This window comes from Athene cunicularia, assembly GCF_003259725.1.
Source record: "Athene cunicularia isolate RWA chromosome 4 unlocalized genomic scaffold, athCun1 chr4_part2, whole genome shotgun sequence".
NCBI classification, from domain to species: domain Eukaryota; kingdom Metazoa; phylum Chordata; class Aves; order Strigiformes; family Strigidae; genus Athene; species Athene cunicularia.
The window spans coordinates 21,011,684-21,037,065 of record NW_020799099.1 but is presented as its reverse complement, the minus strand read 5'-3'; the positions used below and the strand labels follow the sequence as shown (position 1 = coordinate 21,037,065).

General features: G+C 38.4%; 1 protein-coding gene across 7 annotated transcripts in view; it reads left to right on the top strand.

The window, feature by feature from the left end:
- PDLIM5 (PDZ and LIM domain 5) overlaps positions 1 to 25,382 on the top strand; it is a 130,044-nt gene that overhangs the window by 34,926 nt on the left and 69,736 nt on the right. For all 7 annotated transcript variants that reach the window (XM_026847630.1, XM_026847628.1, XM_026847632.1 and 4 more), the window contains exon 3: positions 5,592 to 5,743. In XM_026847630.1, the coding sequence (XP_026703431.1) occupies positions 5,592 to 5,743 (152 nt within the window). The remainder of the gene's footprint in view (positions 1 to 5,591; positions 5,744 to 25,382) is intronic.

The window sequence follows — 25,382 nt, the reverse complement described above, 5'->3', positions numbered from 1 at the left end:
AAGGTAGTACTTTGATCAGGTGAAATGATGCCGGGGATAAACAAGGTAGTAACAGGTACTGGGTGTAAAGATTAGCATCATGTGTATTATAGCAGGGAGATAAAGCCACTGTGATTTGAACGTCTGTGTGAAAAGGCGGAGTGTTATTTGATAGGTTGCTTGATTGCTTATTTTCTGATTCTTCAAAGTTCTCTTGTAGTGTTCTTTTTGTATGTGGGTGTGTTGTGTTTTGGTTTTTTACTTATTTTAAATACTTTATTATAGGGAAGGATGTAGGCTTAAAGAGAAGCAAGAGTGGTAATAATAGAAAAATCATTGTGTGGTTGACTTCTGCTTTGATTATGTATGTCTTTAATCTGAATTGCTGTAGCCAACCATGTATCAGAAATGCTCAAGGGGTAAAAATCAAGCTGGAGGGATGTCAGATAGCCCAGGGAGTTTTAAATTGGGAGCAATGAGTTACACTGAGATAACTCTGCAGATGACATTGAATGATGTTTGTGTGATGGGGAGAACATTATTTACTGTCAGACTATGAAATAGTTTATTTGGGAAAGTGATTGTGAGGCAGTATCACACGAGCTGGTTGCAGCTAGGACTGATTCAAGGCAGGCAGCATGGAAAAGATATAAGGCAGTTTCCGTCTTTAGTCAAATAGACCTTTGTCTTATGAGTAACTGCAATTTAATATTTCATTTATAAGTGGACAATGCTAAACAATGACAATTGAAAGAAGAGATGCTTCCCAGTTTTCTTCTTAGTCATGTGAGGAAAAATAGATGGTTATGTTAATTAGAAATTAAGCAAGCTTCAAATTACATTGATTCAGAGATAGATGCACATGTATGTGCACACATGCAATTTTCCTGGAAAGGATCATTCAAAACATCTCAATAAAACCTGAGAGTAAAAATAAAAAAGGTACTTTTCTTGCTTTTTTTTTTTTTGTTAAGTGTTGGTTACTGCAAAACAAAATAATAGGCTGGCTAAAATTTAGCTCAAGAAAACAGTTGTATACCAGTGTGTTTCGGGCTATTTGCTTTTGAAAACCTGAGTTGTAGAACTATGCTGAAATTACTTTTTATACAGTTGGTTTTGAAGTTCATCCTGGATCAAGAACTGGTTTACTTTTGTTTTATCTCCATTGGAATGCATTTTAGGACAGTATTTGCAGTTTTGGAATTCTGATGTTTAAAACAACAAGAACAGCAAAAAAAACTTTTTTTTTTTTTTTTCCAAACAAAACTGATATCTAATATTAGATGGATGATTTTATTTATGCTTATTAGAAAGTGTCCTGAGCATCTCTGGATGACATAGGCTGGCTTTTGGCCATGAAGCTGATTGCTGCTGAGGGGCCAAAAAGAGGTTTTGTGCTGGGGACTGTGGGAGTGATTGGCCTCAGCAGGTGCCTGATCACAAAATGTGTCCCCTCCTTGCCTCCCCCTCTGTCTCCAGATGAGCTTCCCAGAGTACAGAGACATGGAACTTAGTAGGAGGAAACATTTCTGGTTTGCCAATTTTGTAGCTTTGAAGTCTGCTGTGTAACAGAAAAAGTAGTAGTCGTAATGTCTTCCCCCCCCCCCGTGTTTTTTTTTTTTTTTTTAACTGTAATTCATGCTTGATTTTAAAAACTTGCCTCATACTGTAAATACAAAATTAAAATAGATCTATTAGTATATGAAGAATATTTGTGGTGGTTAGAAGTTAGTTTGACTCATAGGTAGCCATTTTTTTAATGCTATATTATTCTGCGTATACATCTTGTTGCATTGATAATGTGTTTGCACGAGTATGTTTAATAAAGTTATGTTTTAAAGATACTTTTTTTCCTAATCAGAATCAAGCATTAGGGTTTTTTTTTGCAGTTGCCATCAGTTAACTAGTCTTTTGGTATTTAAGCATAAGTAATGCTGTAGTTCACTGGTGTCTGATGCCAGATAATTTTACTAAGCTAAAATTAAATTTGCAGTTAAAGAACAAAATCACTCATATAGGGGGGGGAAAGCTGTGCAAAAGTAGTAATAATTTATAAATACCATTTCAATATTTCTTATGTATCAGCATCTACATCTTTTTATATCTTCTATATTTGCTGGATTTTTCAAAGTCTAGGTGAAAAAAATTAAATACTAACTGGTCATTTTCCGTGGCAAGGAATATGGGGAATGTTTCTTTTAATTATGTTCCAATATGTACTCACTTTTTCATATGTAATCCCTAGTATGTATATGAATTTATTGTTTGTAATGATACTCACAGTTACAGAGTCAAAACCGAGGCTCCGAGGGTATAAATATGTCTGCAGTTTGGAAAAGATTGTTAATTATTTTAAGTGTTCTAATTTCTCCTGCTGTGTTCAGGGAAGATGTTTGTATATACCTGTTCTTGTGATCATATTCCTCTTGCAACTGTGGTAAAACTCTGCCCTTGTAGCTTCAGTCCCACTTCATTATCAGTGCTTCACAAGCCAAGGATGCTGGCTGGTACTCTTAAGGGAAGACTTGTGCTCTGGCTGAGATTTCCTAGAAGTACCAGCCTGACGTCTCTTGGTTAGTCAGGCCTCTTATCCAAAATCAGTAGGTGTTACTTGGAAGTCTTACGCACTGTATCTAGATAAGGAGATTAGTGCTCTGGCATCCCTCTGTGGTTGCAGTTCTTCATACTCTTGTCCAGTAATTTGTTTGTTCAGATGTGTCTGTGACAGCTTGACCTATAAGGCAGATTCAGTCCCCTGCCTGCATGGCAGGTCTTGTGGACATAGCTGGGGGTTCATCATGCTTCTCAGGACCTGTCTGCTTTTTTCCTTATCTCTAGGGTGCACTTTTCAGCCATATTCTTAAGGGATTTGCAGCCTGAGATTTTGCTAAAATGATTTTACATCTGCCTTTCATGTGTGCTTGCAAAAAGTTTCATGCTCAGTAGGCCAGGGTGAACCCTTGAAAATCAGGTGATTTAGTTGTGGGTGGCTGTGTGCGGGTCACCAGAATCAAACAAAAAAGTTTGTTGTTGTTTATTTGTTTTATTTTACACTTCTGTTGTTGGTAAGGCCCCCCCATCCCTCCATGAAAATAGTTACCCTGAAGCCTGCTTTTGAAGTCTTACTGCTGAATGTGTGTAGGTTGCTTTTTTTATTTTTTCATCACAAATTATAGTGTGTGAGCATCACGCGTATTTACGTATGTTTGGAGAAAGCTAGATTTTTATTTACTTGGGGACCCAGTCACAAAGCACAGCAATCCATTTGACCTTTTGCTTTTAGCGCCCTTACGTTCCTTTCCCTTTTCCAGACCTTGCTGACAAATGTCAGCATGCTGTAACATATCAGTTTAGGGATCTGTTTATGGCAGGTTCCACCCCTCACCCAAAGGTTTGAGGAGCTTCCCTATAAATAGCTAGGTTGGTCATAGCTTTCTGTATGAGTTTTATAATAGCTCGGTCTCTTAGCTCAGAATTTGGGTATAAATACCAAATTTTGGAGGAATTTTGTCTTTTTTGTTGAAGGCTTTTGTAAAAGGATGTATTTTACGTGTTGTAATTCTTACAAATTCAGCAAGTCTGAAAGTTTTTTTCTGAAATCAGTCCGTCTCCTTTTTCCATCGTCTTCTCTTCCTTGCATGGGACTTGCTCTGCTAACTTTCCCTTGTTAGCACCCTTCAGTTTCAACTCTGGGTAAAACTGCTATGTTGATCCATAATGCTGAGGGACTGGTCACTATTTTAAATCTGAAGAGATGACAAGTCTTCCTACATCTCAGGCATCCCCTTTCACCAGAAAAATGCATTTGTTAGCATAGGATTAACACCAAATAGAGGGATTTATCTGGTTTTGTTTGAATCTTTGGCTATTGTTTTAGTTGCTAAAGATTGCTACTGCAAATGTCTGTGGGAGACAGACTGGTGTTGAAAAATGCCAGCTGTGATCCACTGAATGTGAAACTTCCTGCTTTCATTCTATATGCTGTCAAATGATACACTTTTGGAGTGCTGCGTTTGCATTTGTCTTGCAGCATTAGGCAGTACTTTTTCCTCAAAGTATTTGTCTTTAGATGCCATCCAATACACATGCACAGCTGTCATGTATTATGGTCTCAGAGATTTTAGGAAAGCTTTAACCAAATCAAGTAGGCTGATGGGACACTTACCACAGGTTTACCAACAAGTGACTTTTCATACACAAATGCAAAATCTGAGTCACTAGTATTTCATATATTATTACCCCTTTGCCACAGACAGTTTTCAAGACCTAGCCTGACTTCTCTTGGTGAAGTGAATGATGTGGAGACTGCTGACTCTAGTCTGTGGTTGGTCATTGTCAAAAGGAACCACAGGGAACCAAAACTTCATGGTCCTTACTGAATGAACTAAAATAGAGGCAGTTAAAAACCAACAGAGATGAAAGCCTTCTTTCTGCTTCCCTTAGAGAAGTCACTTGCTAGAACACAATTGTGGCCCAGGATGAACTCCACTTTTGGAAATAAAGATGAAGTAATTCTGCTGTTTGCAGCATCTCCCTAAAAATGTTATCAGTTACTTCAAGGAACAGCCTCATGCTTGCAGTTAAAGGAGAGTTGGGAGATTTTTATATGCCCAGCACAAGCAGTTACAACTTCTCAGCTGTGATAGGAAATACATCTGGAAACAGAGAGGGAATTTGCACCATCCAGGACAGCTCTTTGCAGCCAGCTATAAAATGATTAGCAGATTGAGAACCAGGGATATAAATCAATGTGTAGATCTTACCATGTGTTGCTTTATTTCTGTTCTTGAGAATGAAGCTAGTTGAAATTCAGTGGCATCAGATGAAAAGATTAATTTATTGTTCAGTCAGGGTCAATAATGTGAACTTTACAAAGGTTTCTGCTGCAAGACTATTTCATTCAAGTGGACCAAAGGCAGTTGAGCTGAACTTTGGCAGTGACCTTGATCAAAGAGGCAGACTGCTCAAGAGACCTTTCTTATTCTGGTCTGAATATACTGCGGGTCACTGGGGGCTGTAAACCTACTGAGAGAAAGGCAAAACAAAGTCCTGTAACTGTTCTATCTGTGATGCTGAACTTTTGACTTTTTAGTAGTTGCAGCTGGGGAGAAGTCAGCTTCACTTAATGAAGTCTTCCACACATGTGAACAGCCAAATACATAAACTTTGAAGAGATTGTTTAGATGGAAAATCTAGAATGGAAAAAGCTGGTTTACAGCCTTTGTCTCTCCTCTTGTGAGAAAAATTTCGTATATGAAGAGAGAAGAGGCTGGAACTTTGGCATCCAGGAAACTGTGTGTGCCTATAAACACTTGTGTGTCTTGGTGAATGTGCATAGCTTCCAGCCAGTAAAGTAGAAGTAGAGTTTGATATTGAAAAATAGGCAATACTGTGCAATACAATTCCAGTCCTTCAAATGAAATAAGAACAAGAACCTATAAATATTGCTTAGCCAGAAAGAAAGTGCAGCAATTTTCACAGGGACATAGTTACAAAGGAGAAAAGATAACTTTTTTTTTTTTTTTTCTTTATGAAACTTCACTGTAAAGTATTGTGGCCCTGTGTTCAGAGACCATCCAAGTTTTTAATTTACCATTCTTGTGATATTTCAGCTTAACGACGGTGGCAAGGCAGCCCGAGCACATGTGGGGATAGGTGATGTGGTTCTCACCATTGATGGGATAAGCACAGACGGGATGACTCATCTAGAAGCACAAAACAAGATCAAGGCATGTACAGGCAATTTGAACATGACTCTGCAAAGGTAAGAAGATATCTTTTTTTTTTTCTTTTTTTTTTTTTTTTTTTTTTTTTTTAAGTAAGTGGTTTGGCAGAGTGCATGGAGTTAGGTGGTCATGATTGAAAGATATGCTGCTGTAGCCTGAAATGTGTCTTGATTTATAGCATTTTAGAAAACTTATTAGATGATAATTATGTGAGTTGGCAAAGATATTGTCCAACCTTCTGTCACCTGCTCTACCTTGAGTGAAGTCTAGTTCCTCTTGTTTTTGAGCTTCAGTTTTTTTAAACACTTGCTTAATTAAAAACAGGTCTTATCCAGGCTCTTTTCCCCTCCACCTCCCCTGACTGACTAGGGGCACTTCTTATTTGAGTCAAATCCTACATTGTCATTTTTATTGACAGAGTGATGGATTTAAACAAATAACTCCTGAGTTGTATAGATGAAAATACAGCAGCTTAAAGTCATGGAGAGATGTTTCCTGAAGAGATATTTTACAAAGTAGCAGCCTCCCTTTGCTAATTGCAGTGTTTGCTATAGAAGTTGCACCATGGTTCAGTCTCATTCCTGAAATGTAGTTTATTGAATCTCAGCAGACGTCTGTTAGCCTGACAGTATATTTTGGGAGGGGTTGGAAAAAGGGAGCAGGATGCTCACATGTAGATTATTGGAACTGAAGCAGGAAGAACAGCAGCACAAGAAATTCCCTCAATCTCTTAAAAGTCTCTGAGGGCTAAATATTGGCTTTTATTAGAAGACTGCTATTTTTAATGATGTGAGTGAGCATCTTGGAGGAGGATTGGCCTCTGAAGCCATCACGTAATGAGAACCATCTTTTCTTGTTACCAGAGAAAACATCAGCAGTTGCACCCAGTGATTGCTGCTCATGCCTGCCTTCAGCAGTGCAAAGTTCCTCAAGGAGTGTTGGTTGAAGCCCATAACAGTACCTCTTCACCAGTTGCTACCTTTACTGGCAAACTATCCTGCCCTTAGTGAAGGGACCACTTGTCTTTGAGAGTTCATCCATATAAGAATAAAAGAGGTGACATGGTTATAGCTCTGACAAGCATCCAGCTCTCCAGGGTGGTGGTGCTTGTTCCCAGCCTTAAGTGATGTGTCGTTGAACAGTTGTGTGAGTGCTTTACTTTCTAAAAGGCTACAGGTCAATCCTACTTGTTGTTTCATGTTTTTCCTGTTGTCCTTCAGTACTTCGGTCCTTAGCTACCCATAAGAAGGGATCCCTTTGCTCAGTCTCTGATGAAAGGAGTATCTTGTGGTGTGGTTCATGCCTATGGCATCTTCTTGAGTGAAGCTTGTAAAGGTGGCCTTAAAAGTTTCTTGATGAAACAGAGGTATTATACCAGCTCATCAGAAGAATCACACTTTGTATGTAGTGTGTCACTTGCTTTTCTGTTTCCCAATAAGGCAAGCGGGTCATTTAGAAATGCACTTTCCAGGAGCCCACTTAGTCACTCCACCAGGCAGCTGGGAGTGTGTGGGTTTGGCCCACTTTCTCCTGTCACCACAAATTGGTGGGCAGGGTTAATATCAGATACAGGAAAGGAATAGCAGGTGTGTCTTGGTCAGGCAATAACTTGTCTGAGGCTGCTTCTTGTTAGGTGCAGGAGATGAGTGGTTTGAAAATTGAATTAATCATGAGTTAGCCTGGTCCCCTCCTGTTCTCACCCTTCCTACCCAGTGTAGCATCTGACTCACCAGCGTCAGCTACCTGACAGCTGAAGGCTAAGTCAGGATCAGACTAGCAGAGATCAAAGCAATAGCCTTGGCCCCAGCATCTGGGGGTGGGACACGCATCCTTTCTTGTGGCTCTGTTGGTCTGGTCCCATGGTCTCAGCTGTTTTGTATTCTGCCTGGATCCTATGAAACCAAAGCTGTAGACAGTGCTCTCCCAGCTCCTCTGCCTTTGAAAACTTCTTGCTCTGATTGCTGTTCTGTAGGAGATTTGCTTTGGTTGTTCATTTGTTCCTTATAGCCTGTTTCTTGGAGTCAGACTGGCTCATGCTAACTGCAGATACTGGCTGCTCATGGGAAGGATGGCTTGAGAGTATAAACAGGGTGGCAAGATAAGCCATTTTAATATTGAGGGATCTCCATAATTATATTCTTCTTTTCCTTCCTCCAAAACAAAACCAAACTAAACAAATATTTTGAGCTGTTTTTGTTCACATGCGAGTTTAAAGAGATGCTGTCAATGTGCAACAATGTTGGCCTTCAAAATATGAGTTGGTGACATACATAGGAAAACCTAAGGCATATATTGTTTCTACTGCTTTTTAATTATCTTTAGGGGTTTTTACACTTCTCTGAGCTTTTACCTACTTCCACATAGGCTACTGATAGTTTGAACTATAATGCAAGAATGTGGAGGTTAGTCTTGAAAGAGTATATAAATTCTTAGATAATGCCCTAGTTTGCTGCCGCTTTAAAGAAACATAGTGGTGAGTTGGCTGGTAGTGTTACTTGGAGCTCTAAGAAAATTTGAAGAGCGTTATGCTTTGAGCTAATGGGTTTTGCACTGTGAGCACAACCACGTGGGGTTTTGTGAAAGAACTCAATTTGATCAACTTAGTCATAGGAACCAGAATATATTTTGCAAGTATCGTTTGGTACGTTTTTGGTGGTAGCACTGAGTGGTCTTCATTCACAATAAATTATAAGGAGTACTGTGCACTCATTAGTGGATGCCAGCTTTACTCTTGATCAGTTATAATTTGACACAGATTCATGTGGAATATGTGGAAATTAGTATAGTGGTGCAGACTTAAGTGTAATGTGAAGATAATGGCAATATGGGGAAAAATTGCTGGGTATACCACCAGCCTATATGGCATGTTAGAGACGGGGCTGGCTGTGCTGTTTCCTAGAGAGGGACTAACCAAAATAATTAGGGGCTTTTTTGTGTGTGTTGTGAGGATCACAATGATAGTTGGTAGAAAAGCAGCTGTACGCCCTAGGGATTTGTAGGCCAGTGAACCCAAGTGAGTCCTATCTGAGGTTGATGGGCTCCAGCATCCCAGTTTGCATGGTGGCTGGGGCACAACAGCAGCTTCCCTTTTAAAAGCTATGAAGGCTTTTTGCTTCCTGGCAAAGGCAAGAGAGGAAATTCTTTATGATCGAATTCCTTATTGTAAATAAACTTGATTTGCTTTTGTACTGCTTGTCAGGTTTTCACTTGACTTCCTCTATTCTTTGTGTGTGAAGTGAAAAAAATAAATTTAAGAGAAACAAAATAAGGGGCAAGAAGTAGCTTGCCTGGAAGGTTGAAAGGGAAATTTTAAAGCAATATTTTCAAAAGCTTTTACTTGCAGGTGTTTAAATCAGTATATTTATGGAGGCAAATGTGCATGTACCTCTTGTGGAAAACTAATTAAGATGTTTTGTAATTTGTAAATGAATGTTGGCAAAATACTTGAAGGAAGAATAAAAGCTTCCCTTTTTTCCTGTGTAAGGCAATATCATAGCTTCTTTTTAAAATATGGAATTGTTCTTTGCCTGTGAAAGGAACTGGAATTGTAGCTGTCACAATTGGGTGTAGTAGGTGCCTAACATTTGCATGTGTTGGCAAGTATTTTCAGGTATATGTCTTTAGTTCAGTAAACACATCTCACTGTTTAGTATGAAGGTTACAGTTTTTAAATTGTGAAATAAAATTCTAATTTTAGCATGTTATTTGCTCATTTTTTATAGTAGATATGACTCAAAAATGAGGTGTGTTTGTTTTTTTTAATTTTATTTTGTAACCTACCATTTTAGCTTCTTGGTAGTGTTTTTGTTTGGCTTTTTTCCATATGGAATTTTCCTTGGATGCATCCCTCCCTCCCTGAGATTTTGCTCTTTTGCACCCCAATATTTTTGTTTTCAGTTAAAGCTCTTTCCTGGTTCCCATGAGGACAGATGGAAACCAGATGCTTGTTTTTTTGGATATATTTTCAAGTTCAGTAACTTAGCATGGACTTCCATAAATAAATATGTAAGCTGCTGAACAGCTAAGAGCCACCACCTATTTTTTAAATATTATTTTATTATTTCCGGACTCTTGCCTTAATGATGCTTTGGAAGTGATAAAGAATTGTTTATTTCTACTGTTGCAAGAGATCGTGATACCTGTGAAACTTCTGGAAAAAGTGTCAGTGAGCAATAAAGGGATAAAAATAATACAGAAAAGCCTGGAAAGTTTTTCTGCTTTTATAACATAGAACTTGCCTCTATTTTGTAAAACAGATCTGCACAGCTATCATGTGCTTTGCAAAGGGATTTCTTTCACCTCTTCCTGTGAATTTAGTCATTTAGGACAAAAGGCATTGGGATTGCTTGGCGTGGGAGGTGAAAGGAGGATTATTAAGGTTTTTTACCTCTCTCACTACATTGCAGTGCTTCAGAAATCCTTTTGGGTACAGCAGTTTGGCAACGAGCAGTTACTACAGTTCTGCTTCTAGCTCTTCAGTGGATGACTTGATGGATTTTCACAAATGAACATGTGTGTTACAAAAAGCAATAGATAAATTTCAGTGATGGCTATGGGTTTGTGTTTTGTTTCATTCCCCCCCCCCCAACTTTTTTTAAACACGTGGTTGCCCAAGTGTCACAGATGAGGCTAGGGCCTGCTGCGTACTTTTGATGTACGTGGTGACAGGACTCAGAGCTAAAATTCAGATGAGCCTAAAAGCTGGGTTCTGCAATTGGTAAACTTAAGTGTTAAAAACTGTGATACCTATCTATCTGCCTGTCTAATTATGAATCTTTATTGTACCATACTCTCTCATCTTCTCGTTTTTTCTTTCAGGGAACATGAGGTCTAGACTTTCTAACTTAAGAACAGTTGAAATTCTCATGATTTGAGGTGGGGTAATAGGGGAAAAAATGCTATGGATCATTTGATTTCTGTTTTCAAAGGTCATTTTTGAAGTTATTCAATTCAGAAAGCATTTTCTGCAGTAAGACTAGCTCAGTATGCTGTTTACTTAGTAGTTTTATTGTTCCCAGTCTTGCTTTTATTAAAAAACAATATAGTGATATTACCATTTATTGCATTGAGAGTCCTGCTCTGCTTTGGAAATGCACAGGAGGAAGAGTGTTTTGCTGTGTGAGGAATGTGTGTTCTCACAAACCATGTGGACAAAATGGATGCTCTTGTTCCCACTTTGAACATGGGAAGTGAGGCACCTTGATGTAGACCAGATTTTAAGAGACTCAAGTCATTTGCTTTTCAGGTGTTGAAATATTCCCCTAGTATAAGTTAGCTGTAAAATATTTACTTCTTCAAAAATCAAAACCAGCAGTGCAGAGAATGATGCCATGGATCCCAAGATCCAGCCTTAGTCACTGTTACAGGGGCATCTGAAGTCCTGAAGCTTGAATTGACTCCATAGAAAAGTGAGAAAATAGTATAACCACTAAATCAAGTAGCAGGAGAGGTTGTTATAATAAAAATAAAAGAAGAGCAGAAAGCAGAAGAGTACAAGTATAGAAAGGATTTCAAACTATTAACAGTACAAGCTTCACTTCAGATGATGGTTAAACTCATGCTTTCAGGTATGAGTTGTGTTCCTTGGGGTAGATATTTTGTTTCCATAAACCATATAAGGATGAGCTTTAAGAAAGCTATGATAAGAATGCATTAGGAAGTCTTATTTTTCTCCAGCTTTGGTTTACTAGTCATCACCATTTCCCTTACATAGGCATTTTGACTTTAGTTTTGCTCTTCAGTGATTTGCTTTTTTAGCATACAGGGAAGAAGGTTGATTGTCCTGTACCAGTTGAACAGAGGCAATAAATTGGTTGTAAGCATCATAACTTCTGATTATTTTTTTCTAATTTGAAAATAATTTTTTGTTGGAATTATTTTTTTCTGTAATATTAATTCTTTCATAACTCTTCTTTCAGGGATGATAAAGGAAATAAGCACCATTATCCCTTTTTAGTTGAGAGCTGAGACACAGAGAAAATACAAAAATTTGTAGAGATCATATGGCTGGGAATATATAGACAAACTGTATTTACAGTTTAGCTGCTAGTCAAAACCCTTGGCCATTTATTCCTCAATCCTAGTTTGTTACCCTCAATCATTAATACTAGTTTTCAGTAATTATGCCTGAAAATAACCTGGCTGAAAAATAGTGCCTCCAAACAGAGGTTCGCTTCTTTTAGTTAGCCATGTCACTAAGCTTTGAGGTAGTGGTTATTCCAGGTAGCTCACTCAGTGGAGCCTCAAATAGCCCTGCAAGACTTCATAAACATTCCTGTTGAACTTTCTGCTATTGACCACAGACTTTTCTGAGCTTCAGTAGAAAATACTTAACCTATTTCTGATCTGTTGCTGATCTTAAATGCTAATGGCCTCCTCCCTGCCAAATGCCATTATTTCAGTGACTTGAAGCCTTAAAGCTCTCTGAACGTTTTTTAGAAAAAAATAAAAAAAAACTCGAACAAACAGTTGTTAAAAGTGTTCAGTAGCCTGTAAGCTCAAAGCAGTAGAGGTTTGGGAAATGAATCTGAACAGCTTAATGATGCAGGAACAGAACTGCCTTGTTCCACATATTAAAATTCCCATGTCTTTTTTGTTTTGTTTTATTGTATTATTTATGTGGAATTGCATGTTTCCAAAGAAGCATTCAGGTTACAAAGCCAGGTATGCAGAAACAGGAAAATGTGGTAATAGAAGAGTGTCCATTAAAAACAAAAATATATCACTTAGGGCCACAGAAAAGGGTCTGCGTGACCAGGCAAGAAAAGTAATAAGGCAAAGAAAGTAATATGGCCATCAGTTTCTTGGTTAAAATATCTGGTGGCTTGTTCTGTAGTCCCTCTCATGATCTCCAAATTCTCTATTTCAGCGGCACTCAACTCACATGTTCTTAGGAATTTTTGTTGACAGGGTGGAAGGGGAGGAGAGCTGTGCCAGCAAGGCTGTAATGGTGGGGGTCAGCCTGGAGGGCAAGTGGACGTCAGTATTTGTATAGGCTGCTGGTACTGGTCTTGGGAGCTGTTTTCGCTATGGAAGTGTAAAGGACCACGCGTGCATCTGGTGTGGGGCTGCCCGGCCTGTCAGCCCCTCGTCCTGCCTACTTTGGAGCTTGCCCTGTGGCATGGGGCTGAGGAGGAACGCCGTGCAGAGCTGGGCCTTACTGACGGCAGAAATGTTCGGTATGTGGCTCGCTGAGGAGGAGGCAGTACGAGGTTGTGTGTGCCTTACAGCATGAAAATCACCAAGTGCTTTGTCAGCTTGACCTCTGGGCCTGGAAGTAACCTGACCTGCAGGACCAACACTGCTGTGCGATGTACAATATAACCCGGTGCTGCTGAGAAAGCAGCTTTTAATCTGCAAATTTGCAGAATCCGTTTCTGAGCCGGCATTTCTTTTGAAGTAAATCCCATGAACTCTGTGCAGGCTCTTCAAATTCTTGTGAGCTCTGTAAACACCAGCTTCAGGACTTGGAGGTGAGGAGTTGCTGGTCTAAAGCCGGTTTTCACCTCTCTCAGCTCTGCAGTTGGTGTCTTTATTGAAGATTTCCTTCTCTCCTCAAAGCGTGGGCTGGTACCTTCCCAGACCACGTCTGAGACTGCAGGTGCTGCTGTGCGCCTCAGGTGTGCAGGGTGACGGCTGAGCTGAAGCTTTCCACTCATACACTTGCACCTTAACAGGAGCTTTTCTAAAGCTGAAAGGGGGTTTTTGTGTGACTTTATGCTGTACATTGCAGTGCAAGCAACTGAGTCATCTTAAATCCTCCTGTTTAATCTGGTTTTGAAATCAAGCGGTGTTGGGTAAAATATTGTCCAAAGAATTCAAAGCTTATGAATGATGCTGGTTTCTTCTTTGTGTACGAAGGTGTCTTGGTGTATATGTACTTTTTTGTTTTTTAGTTTTATTGGCAGCAAGGAAGAAAGCTTTTGCTCCTGTTTTAGTAGCTGAACAGGTTTTGCTATCTAAGCCATGCCTTTGGAAAGCCTGCCCACAAACTAAATAAATGGAAGGGTATAGCTCTTGCTTCCAGCTGAAATTCAAAAACTTTTGTTGCGCACAGCACTTTGCTGCACGTCAGCTAGCAATTAGGTGAACCGCAAAACATGCTGCAGCTAAGTGAACCTGACAAACTGGAGACTTGCCTGGAATTTCAAAGGAGAGCTGCTGGGATGAAAATGGAAGTTTGCAGGGTAAAATGTGGAGTTCAGTGACTTTTGCAGGATCGTACCTACCCATCTGCCAGGAAAATGGGTGGGAGTGAGGGCTAGTTAAGCAATGGCAGCCTTCCTCACATTGTGTATCTTAGAGCCTTCCTGGGGATCTTTAGAGTTGCAAAAAATCTGGATTTGTAGAGACCATTCAGTTTCTTCAGGTTGATGCAGTATGTAGCATAGGAACATACAGTAGTAAATGTACATAGTGGACAATAGCAGATGCCAAAGCTAGATCATTATTTACTGTACGTCAAAACATTTCCTTGAACTTTAATGGAATTTTTAACTTTCAGTTACATCTTGTCCCATCTTCCCCACCCCATCATTAATAACACCACAGGGAAAAGAAAAAGTCAAAGAAATGAAGCATAGGAGCTTCTCTGCAATTAAAAATGTAACTCAAATGAGGTTTAAAAAAGAAATATGTAATTAAAAAAAAAATTATTTAGTTTGTCCCCAGGGAAATGCTAAATACGACCTCTTGAGTTGCATCAATGGCAGCAAATTTACCATTATGCTTTTGTTTACATACTGTATCATAGTGGTCTGAACCAGATGACAATCAGATTAGGAGGATATTGCAGAACTCCACATTCATTTATATGAACATAAGGAGGCCATCATCAAGTAAGTGACTGTCTCTCACAAGCTGGGAGCCTATAAATTCAACTTGGGATAAATTTTCAGGATTCCTACCCTAAGAGTCCAAATCCTCGATGGAGTAAGGGTTGGCCAGTTAAGAGGCTGCCTGAGAGGATAGCTCTGATTTTATAATCAGCAGAGCTTTATAAGCAGCTGGGTGGGAAATGAGTTGGGGGATCACTATTTGAAGGGTAGTGAATGCTTGTGGGAGGAGGCTTGCAAGTCTTGTGTAATCTGAGAGTCCCTCACTGAAAATGGATGGAGAAAGGGTTGGATCCCAGAAGTTCCCACCTGTTTGCAGTGGATCAAATGATAACTAAAGGGCCTTAACGGATTGTCTTGCTTTTTTTTCCTTAACCAGTGAGAAAAGTCTGTGCCTTTTCTTTGTACAAGTTGTTGCACAGCACAGACGTCTGACAAATATGTCAAAATCTAAATCTGAACTTTGTCTCTTAATTGTTTGTTTGTTTTAAAGATTGCTTGTCTTCAGACAGGGGAGTAAAGATTTTTTTTTTTTTAATGATGAAAGTGATTTCTGACCCTATAGATCTTTGCTGTAAGATCTGAAACCATGCGTATCTTTTAGACATGTTGGGACTAGGCAAAGAATAAGTGTTTATCACCTGTTGTTATTACATGGACTGTATTCCTTAATTCCTACATTTAAGATGGATATGAAAGTAACTACCTTCCACTGTAGTTCCACTATAGGGATTAAACCACTCTGATGTACAATGTGAGACTTTTTTAAAACAAAGATTCAATTGCTAAAACAAAAAATACACAGTGAAAAAGATCATACAAGTTTCAAAAGTGGTTTTATACAAGCAGATCATTAGAAAGGTAATAGTTTTGGCTTGATATTTAGATGTACTATTGTTTAGAAGCCTATTTTCATTTTATATTGAAACTAAAACTAATCTGTATTCTAGATGAGATCTGACAGGATTAATTTATCTCTGTGAAGACAGGAACAAACTGTGATGACTTATTCAAATATATTTTACTTGAAACAATGTACTTAAGTAGGAAATATCTGGAAATTAGATCATTTTATTTGATCTTGGCATGTGCTGGATGGCTAGTGTGCCTCAGTACATGAGGTGAGGGCCAGTTTGCAGTGCTCTGCCTGCTGGGTAAAAGTCAAGTTAATGGTAAACTACTGCTTGTGAGTTAAAATCACTTTCTGCAATACCATTAGCTTTCTTCTGTCTTTCAGAATTTAAAAAAGCTGAGTTGTGGGAGTATCTTTGTGGACAGCAGGGAATCACCTAATGTACTCCACATGGTTTGATTTATATGATCTTATGTAAGTAAGTTAAAGAACTAACATTTGCAAGCTGAAGTTTAATACAGAAAATACTTATGGGTTGATTATGGTGGTAACTAGTGTTACTAGGAGTCTGACCGTTGCCTAACAGTAATCTGCAGTTTTCAAAGTCCTCAAGATAGTTTTGCTACCTCTTAAGCTGATTTACATTCCCAGTGTTGAAAAGCCTTTTCGTTGCTACTGAATGGTGGAAGCAGAACATGCAGTTCACACCTCCATTTTGAAGACACATCTCCACTTTGAACACATGCAACTCTTCCTAGGCAATCTTTAATAGCAGAGATGCTTCTAAGTAGTATTTTGGATTTATTTCCAAAACAATAAATATGTTTATTTTAGGAATGCAGGAACAGAACTAAAATAATCTTCATTATGGAAGTCTAAAAAAATATCTTGAAAACCAGAGGAGTTAATTTTGCTGACTATTGATATCTATGTGATGTGCAATAAAACTTCTGGTTAATGGGTTGAATTGCCAACTTCCTACAGGATGGGAAAGTGTTTGCACTCAGTTGACTGTACCATACCAAATCAACCTTTCCATAGTTATATCCCAGGTGTTTTGGGCTACACCACCATTTTCAAGACCTGTAGTGGCCATGGAAGTTTGTTCTGTGTGATTTTTATTTTTCTTTATCTCTTCTTCTCACACAGATGATGCTGAAAGGTGTGTTGTGGGTTGGGTTTTTTGGTTTTGTTGTGTTTTGTTTTGTTTTGTTTTTCTTTTTTTTTGGGGGGGGAAGGGGTTGGTTTTCAGGTTTGTTTCAGAAAAAGGCAGAAATTGAGCCATTTAATATTTCAGCTTTTGATGGCTGACAGGCAAGCCATGTTGTTTGCTTAGTGTGATTTCCAGGCTAAGTCCCACTTTTTTAATTATGCTAATGAAAAGGTTCGTAACTGTTTTTCAGGAAGCTCTTTTGGTAACTGTTTTCCTCACATTTATAAATAATCCTCATATGGGAGTGTTGGTTTGTTTTTTTTTTTTTTACTTTAAGGAGCTACATCAAGCCATCAGAAAAGTGATATTCTTAGGATTTTGTTATATTTTGTTTCATTTGAAGTGATCATGGAGTATTATTCTCCAGGAGGCCTTCGATGCAATTCTGGCTTTCATTTCCTTATTTTCTAATGGACTTCCATGGTATTCATGGTGACAGTCACTGATACTCCATAAGCACTGTAGCAAACTGTAGCAACACATTTTTTTGTTTCTCTAGTAATGTTACCTGCTGTGTTCGGCAGCTAATTACATCTTTATTTAAGATGCTGTATTACTTGCAAAATGTTTTCCATTAGTGATCTTGATATTTCAGGTGTTATTTGTCAGAACTGATTTAGTGGTTAAGCGTAGGTTTTTAATTCATGATTTCTAGTTCCATTTCTGGATTTGCAGCAGGCTTGGTTTGGCTTTAATGTTTTATTTCCTAAAACTAGAAGTTTCCTGTCTGTCTTATGCTGATAATGTTTCACCCAGTCAAATCTGATCCTACTTGATGGCTGTTGAGGCTCTGAGGACTTCAATAGAAGATATTAAGAAAAATAAAGTATTATGATGACCATTTAATCAAGGATGACTATTACCAGTCATTTTTGTTTAGTTCCTTGTAAATTAAACTGTGTTCTCCCCTCAAATACTGTCTTGTTTAAGAGCCCTGTAGGCAAATATTGATTGTTGCATCTATTTTTACACTTTGGTGATGATGTAAATCTGCTTTGAACTGTTGAATAATATTTAGGTTTTGGAGTGCATACAGGTTTCCCTTCTCAAAGAGAAGTTTCCTACGACAAAATAAAATGAGAAGAAATGTTTGCTCTTGGATGCTCTGGTGAAAAACGCACTGTAGGGATTCACTGCCCTGTAAAACACACCTGAGAGTTTAATCTTTTAATGCTACTGAAAGGGAATGAAAGGTCTCAAACAAATGAATTTCTAACAATTATTAAGACTAAACTGTGGTGTATGAAAGCTTTGCTTGTGCTTTGCTTCATTTGTTTCAAAGCTTTCCTTGTGTTTTGCCTCATTATTTCTCAAGGACTCCTGACTTCTCAACTGTTTCCTTAGGTCCCTTTGTCTGTTTAGGTTAGATTGAAACACTTGTTTGGCTCCCTACGTAAATCACTGGTAGCAGACTCAAGGCCTTCAGTGGACATTTGGGCAACACCTAGAATGAGATAAGTGGGGTTTGAACAAAGAGACACAGAGACAGTGTTATAGGGAAACTGATTTTGCTGATTTCGGAGGGACACACCTGGACTTCACAGCACATGCTCTGAAAAGAGGTTCAGTTAGGGAACACTGTGAAGAAGTCTACTTACTGCCTCCCTCGACCACCAAAGACCCTCACCCTATTTTCAGTATGCATGCTCAGACTATGTAAATGAATTCCGGGAACTCATTAACCTAAAACACCCCTTTCCAGGAAATCTAATTAATATGTATGATTTGGGTGTATGTTAGCTGATGTCCCTTGCTAATTCATGGGAGCCTTTATGGTGGAGAATCGCCAGGGCAGCCCCAGCACTGCTAATAAAAGAATACCTGCTTAACAGTTAGATTGGATTCTGACTGTTAATTTCTTTGTTTCACTGCTATTAGTTCAACATTAGAAGTAAAAATCCAGCTTTTTCTGCTGGTTGAATAACAAAGAGCTGTGTATATATTGATTTTTACATCCTCACCACTGCCTCACATTTTCCGATGGGATGTGTTTTGGCCTGAGACTGAATAGGATGTGTTTCAGGGGATGTGTTCTGGTCTGAATACTAAGCCTGAAAAATGATAACAGAATTGAAAAGCTGTAGGGATGGCTTTGTTTTAGAGGAGTGTATTAGATCAGTGAACCTGTTAGTCTGGTATCCAGACCTGTTGTGGCTGGTATCTGATGATTCAGCAGAGGAGGGGGCGGGGGGGGGGATTAGAAGTAAACCATGCCTTTATAACCCCTGTGTGGTGAAAACCTGGGTGCTTATGCAAGAGATGTGGGTTTGATTATCATAAACACTTGTAACTAATAATTAAATTGGGGTGTTATTGTTTCATGTATCTATCAACATGACTCTTGCCCCAGACAGGCTAACAGCATTAAGGTGTTTGTGCCATGTGCAGATGGAAAGTGTTTTCTCTCACTGAGGTGTTTTGTTTTTTTTTTTAATTGCACTTCCTCTAGCTTTGTCCACAGTGTATCCCCACTTTGACCTAATGCATGTTGAGTCGTTCAGAAAAAAATTGCCAATTTTCTTTACCCACTTCTGTGCACCTTTTCTGTCCTTGGCAGGGTCTGCACCAGATCTGAGACTTTGTCAACTTTGTGGTTAAAGACTTGAGATAGGAAGTCTCAAGGATTCATATGCCACTTCAGTCACTGATGAATCCTTATTCCCACTGGAAAAATAATGCACTTTGTCTTTGCAGTTGCTCATGTGCACATTCTTTCTTTCATTCATGGAGATGCAGCAATTTCTGGTCTTGAAAGGAATTTGTTCCCAGATGGAGCAGAGCTCCAGAGGTCATGCTTTCCTCCTGAACTTGTGGTGCTTCGTTCTGTGTTTGAGCCTCTGCCCAAAAAGTGCTTAGAAAGAAAAATTTCCCTTCCTTCCTGTGATGAGTAAGGAGGTTTGAGAGACCCTACTTAAACTTTATAAAGGTTTTTAACTGCCCTTTTAACTGCTGCATTTGTTTGGTGCTTGCTCCAGAATCCGTCTCTGTCTTGCACATGACTGGACACCACCAGCTGCTGCTGGAGCTGTTAGACCCTTGCTCTCCCCAATCCCAAGACAAGTCATCAATGCAAGGGATGTGTTTGGTGCTGCCAATTTCAGGGAGCTCTGAGAATATAATCTATATTTAGATTTCCACAAGATCAAAGCAGAGGGACAGAGGAGGAGGGAAACAATTGTCAGAAAGAATATTATGTTTCAAAGAATGAGGAAGCTTTTAAGAAAAAATAGTGTAACTTCTAGCAGAAGTGGCACATCCTTAGCACAGAGATGTTCATGTTGGCCCATATTGCTTTGCAGTCTCTTCTGCGAAGGTGTAAGACGACAAAGACTTGCCTTTGCTTCTGATCTGCAAGAGTTTAAAAACAGACAGCAGCCAAAAATGTATAGGGGTAGAATGCAAAAAAAAAAAAAAAACAACAAAAAAAGTTATTGCAAGTATCTTGAGAACACTTTGGGCACTTTATAATTTGTGCAAGTTTGCTCACTTGCCTTAGATGCTTAGAACAAAGCTCATGTAGCTACAGTGCCTGCTTGAACCAGAACTGAACTTGGATATAGTTATTTACTTATTTATTTTTACTTAATGACAGCTACTTATCTTATAAACAGTAAATGGTTCTTATTCTTGCTTATCTTCTTATTTTAGGCTTAATTACATTTGATGCTAACAAAGTGGTACATTCTTTGTAAAATATTGGCACAAGTTTAGGCTTTAACTTTTTTAGAGCATTCTTGTGGACTGCATAAGCTGAGTGGAGTCTGTTAAAATGAAATTTGCAAATTATTTCAATCTCTCTTACACTTCAATTCACAACAGATTTATGTGCCTTCAGATTTTGGGATCTTCTATATTCCTCTTAATGCCTTATAACTTCTAAGCTTCTAATATCTGCTGAGTATTTTTCCCCACAGTTTTGGCAAGGTTTAATTTCCTAACATTTCTAATTCTTACCAAGATACAATTAAAATACTACTTTAAAAAAACAAACCAAGCCAAACAAAAAAACCCCATGAAGGATTGATGTTATTTTTATGTGGGTGTGCTTCAGCACAATTTTTTTTTTTTTTTTTTTTTTTTTTAAAAAAACAAAAAGTGTGAAATTTGAGAGGTTAGAAACCATTATCTGAGAGACACACAAACTTTATAGGGAATTTATGTCAGCAGTTGAGATGGTTTTGAAGCTGGTGTTTGATGTTGCTTTCTGTTTGGAATAAAGTCTTCACCAAGCAATTAAATGGCTATTCTGAGTGACATTTTTTTTGCAGGCTTAGTTTTTTGGTTTAGTCTGTTGTTTGCTTTTAAGCTGTGACTGCTGCTGTACAGGAGAGGACATCCTGGCAGAAGGGAGTGAATTACAGAAATAATGTGAGTTTTGGCAATGTCTTTTGGATGGAAAATGACCAAACCCAGGGTAGCTAGTCTATTGACCATATAGTATCCTTTCTATCTACTAAGCTTCTATGCAAAAAATGGAATGTAGGATACATTCTTAGAATGTATTACACAGTTTAGGAAGCCAAAGTTTTAATGAGCACAGTGACTTAAGAGATAACTAATGCTTCTCGATTACAAACAGATTATTTTTCCTTTACATACAAAGCCACTCCGCATGAGCAGACTATAAGTTTCAGTGACACATGGAGTCACTAAAATACACGTACTGGGCTAAGTATAATAGTTTTTGCAAGTACAAAAATGTATAATATTTTCCATTCAAGGCCTCTCAAGTACTGTAATTTATAAGTGTGCCTGGTGTCAGTAGTGATCTTGGAATCCCATGGCCAAAAGAATTCCCAGTTATCTCCTTTCCAGGTTTTGGAAGGTGATGTCTTGACAAGTCAATCATTTTCTGTGAAGTCTTGTTAACCCATAAGTGATCACCCCATTAATGTGATAGTTAAGTGAATGCTGGGACTCATATTTTTGTGTTACGTCTCTTGGAGCTGCCTACAAAGGAGCAACATTGAATAACTTAATTATAAAGAGAGTATAACTTAATTATAAAGAGAGTATACTTGGCTAAAGGGAGCTTTCATTGGAGCAGAAAACCCCTAGTGCAATTTGAGCAAGTTGCAGCAAGGGCAGACTGAAATTCCCTTCATGTCAGGGCTGCTAGGCTAAGGTGGCACAGTGCTGTGAAACAGGTATCTTTGGCTATGGAAGTTGGGACAAAATCAGGTTTCAGCACAACTCGGGTAAACAAACAATGTTATAAAAAAATATAACCAAACAAAAACCAACAGAAAAAAATCAACATTAAATCTTAATTATCATATGGAAGGTATTTTGGCAGGGAATAGGACTGGGGAGAAAAGAATTAGATGCGATGCTCGTGTTAATGAAAATTGCTTACTGCACTTCCTACCTACTTTGTGAAAAGCTGTTAGGGTTGGGGTTTTTAGGATCCAGATAAATTTCAGAACCAATATCTTAAACTAATGAAAAATATCTATGGGTCACTTTTTTTTTTTTTTTAATAAAGCCAAATGATCCTCACATTACCTATTAAATTTCAGTATTTTGGTGACACACAATGTAGTTGTTGCAAGTAGTAAAGAACAAATGTTGCTTATAGATTTTGTCATGTTGAACGCATAGAGGTGAGTGGAGGTAGCATGGAAGTTGTTATTAATTTCAAAGGGGGGAAACGGTTGGAGAAATTAGAGCTACATTTCATGTAATAATAAGGTGGTATAATCTGATAGACTTGGTAGGGAGGATGGATTTCTGATTTATATGTGTTTGTTTATTTTTATACTAGAAATAAAAAATACATCTTGGAATAAAATACAGTTACAAAGTTTTGAATTTCTTTTAATGTGGGGGGGGGGAAAAAAAAAAGTCCTTTAATGAGAAGGACTTCATCTGCCATTAAACATAATGGAGCCTACCTGGAGAAACATAATACTTTGCAGGGCTGGACCTGAACTGTTTCTGCCATAAGCTAGTAATTAACAGACACAGCACATCTTTGATCAAGATCTGAATAAAGAACACTCAAATGATTCCTTTGGTTTTCCTTTTCTTTCTTTGTAAAAGACAGGAAAGCTTGTATATGGCTTTGAAGATGTAATTTTATGGCAAATTTTTATTCTAAAACTACAGCTTTAATTCTGATTATAGATACTTTTCTTGGCTGAGTTAATGTTTTTCCCCCCTTTTCTTCCTCCAACACATCAGCACTAGAGAATGTCTCCTTGTTAAGATGAGATATCATGAATAGCAGCACACTGTGGGTGAGGCCAAAAGGAAATATGAGGGTGAGCTGGAGTAATTGCAAACATTAGGTATTTACTCTTCACTACCCTATTCATTGTATAATTTGCCCAAATGATTTTGTTCTTAAAAAATGCTAAGAATTCATCTGATCCTTCTCATGATGTTCCTCCTGTTTGATTTTGTGGGTTTTTTTAAACACCACAGAAGATTATTCTCATGATGAATCACCAAATTGGTAAGCTACCTCTTGTCATCTTCAGCATTTTTCCTTTTTTGTCTGTCAATCTGAATGGGTTTTGGTTGGCTGGTTGGTTGGGGTTTTTTTGGGGGGGTAGGGGGATGTGTTGTTTTTTTCTTTTTTTGATTGTTTTAAAATTGCTCTTTCTAAAGAGGATCTGTCAGATTTCGCTACTACCCATTTAGATAAAAAAGTGTAGGTGAAGACTTAGTATATGCCAATGGTAGATATGGAAGTTTTCAGTGTGGAATTAGGGAGCTTTTGTAGTTGCAATAATTTCAAGTACTCTGCACCTCTGGGGCTGGTCAAGGCTGCAAGAAAGGCTTGGGTAGGCAAGGACCAACCCTGGTGAGACTTTTTCAAATATTAGGCTTTGCATGTGGCAGCTGGAGTGAAGATGACCAGTGGATATCATGTATGGAGACCAGATAGTGGCCAGCACTACTTTGTTGATTTCCAAACTGTTGTACCCAACCCAAGCTTTGTGTAACTACACAGACTATTTTTCAGCACTGTGAAACAATGCTTTCTCATTTTTTTTCAGAAATCTTAAGCATTCCACAGGTCAGTGATGTATTTTTTCCATGTTTGTGGATGTTTCCTCTTGGAGATAGCAGTTGGCCCAAGAAAAATAATATTGGTCCCTGGTCTGCTCAACATAAATGCATTATTAAGAAAAGATGTGTGAATAGTCAAGCTTTTCATCTTTGTCCAAAGAGATCGCCCAAGAAGTGCAATTTACGGTGTGAAGACCAGCGTTTCACATCATGTATTTCCTAGCTCCAAGTCAAATGCATTCCTAAAAACTCTTGTAGGAAGCAGCTGAGACCCGTAACTTTTTCCCCCCTGAAAAAATGCCTTCAAATAGTAGACTATGGAGTTGGACTCTTCGCCATGGATTACTAGGACAGTATCTTTTTATTAAAATAGCATCCATTTAACAATAATTTGCAGGACCAATTTAGTGTGCAACTGTTTGACTACAGAAAATATTTGTTACAGTGAGAAAATGCTGTCAGAGTTCTTGCAGTTCAGGTAAATAATTTAAATGTTTCCCCAAACTCTGCTCTCAAATAGATTTTCTTGCTAATACCTTTGAAAGAGTGTGTGTATGTTCTCCTATATGACTGGTGGTGATTTGCCATTCACAATCTCAGGTGAAACAGTTCTACCCATTTCTGGTTTGACCCGTGCAACCCATCCAGTGCCTTTTTGAAAGTTCAGGGGCTTGTTCACTAGCATGTAAGTTGTGGTGCTATTGACCTTGCACATTTATTTTAAGCTGTGTCTACACTTATTGAGTGAAAGATTTAAGGAAACGTGAAGTTGGCCGCTGTTTATCTTCGCTTCTTAAAATAACACAGATAACTCAGAGAGTGGCATGATCTTTTGTGACATTTTAACTCTGTTGGCACACTTTGAAATAGCCAGCCAGGGCATCACAGACAGACTTCACTTTTGAAGCCTTGCAGATAACCATCTAAATCTCAAACTTTTGAGTAGCAAAATAATGCATTTATATATAGATGAAGCATGCAGTAATCAGAAGTGCCTCACAATGCATGCCAGTAATTGTGAACAGCTGCATTAGAACAATGCAGTTGTTAAAACTCCTCCATGCCCCAGAATACATGTATTTGTCTGGTCCAAATATTACTCATGGGTGTATCTGTATGCTTTTTTTGAGGATACAGAGAATCATTTGTGATGCATTCATCTGAGGAAATCAGTCCTTGATTATATTCTATCAAGGGAGTAGAAGGTATAAGCAGACTCATAGACATTAGAAAAATAACCCAAACCCATTTTCACACAGCAAAGAAACAGTATCTTGCCCTGAGGATCTTTACTTTGGTTTCTGAAAACAAACATCCCTGCAAGGACTTTGTGTTGTGTTTGTGTGTACAGTGTCTAATACATTGCAGTGCTACCTCCTTGCGGGCTTTAGCTCTATCTGCAAAATAACACAGTGCTGCTACAAAAGTACCTAATCCTCTATTTCAGCTTGATTACTGTTCTTTGTATACACTGTGTGGCTGCTCGTTACTCTAAAGGGGAAAAAACTCTTGGCCAAATCTTGAGCCAGTTTACAAGGGAGAAGGCAAGACTATTGAAGAGCAGGGCACTCGGATATGTCAACATATACTGTCTTTCTCCATGTGTTAGGACATTTTCCTGGCCCTTTTCCATGGAGTCAGTAATCTAGGCTCTGCAATCTGAAAATGTTAGATTTGATTCACTGAAAGAATGAGACCCTTTAAACTGTATGTATCAGCAACTGGACAGGATTTTATGTGGTATGAGAGTATGAAACACT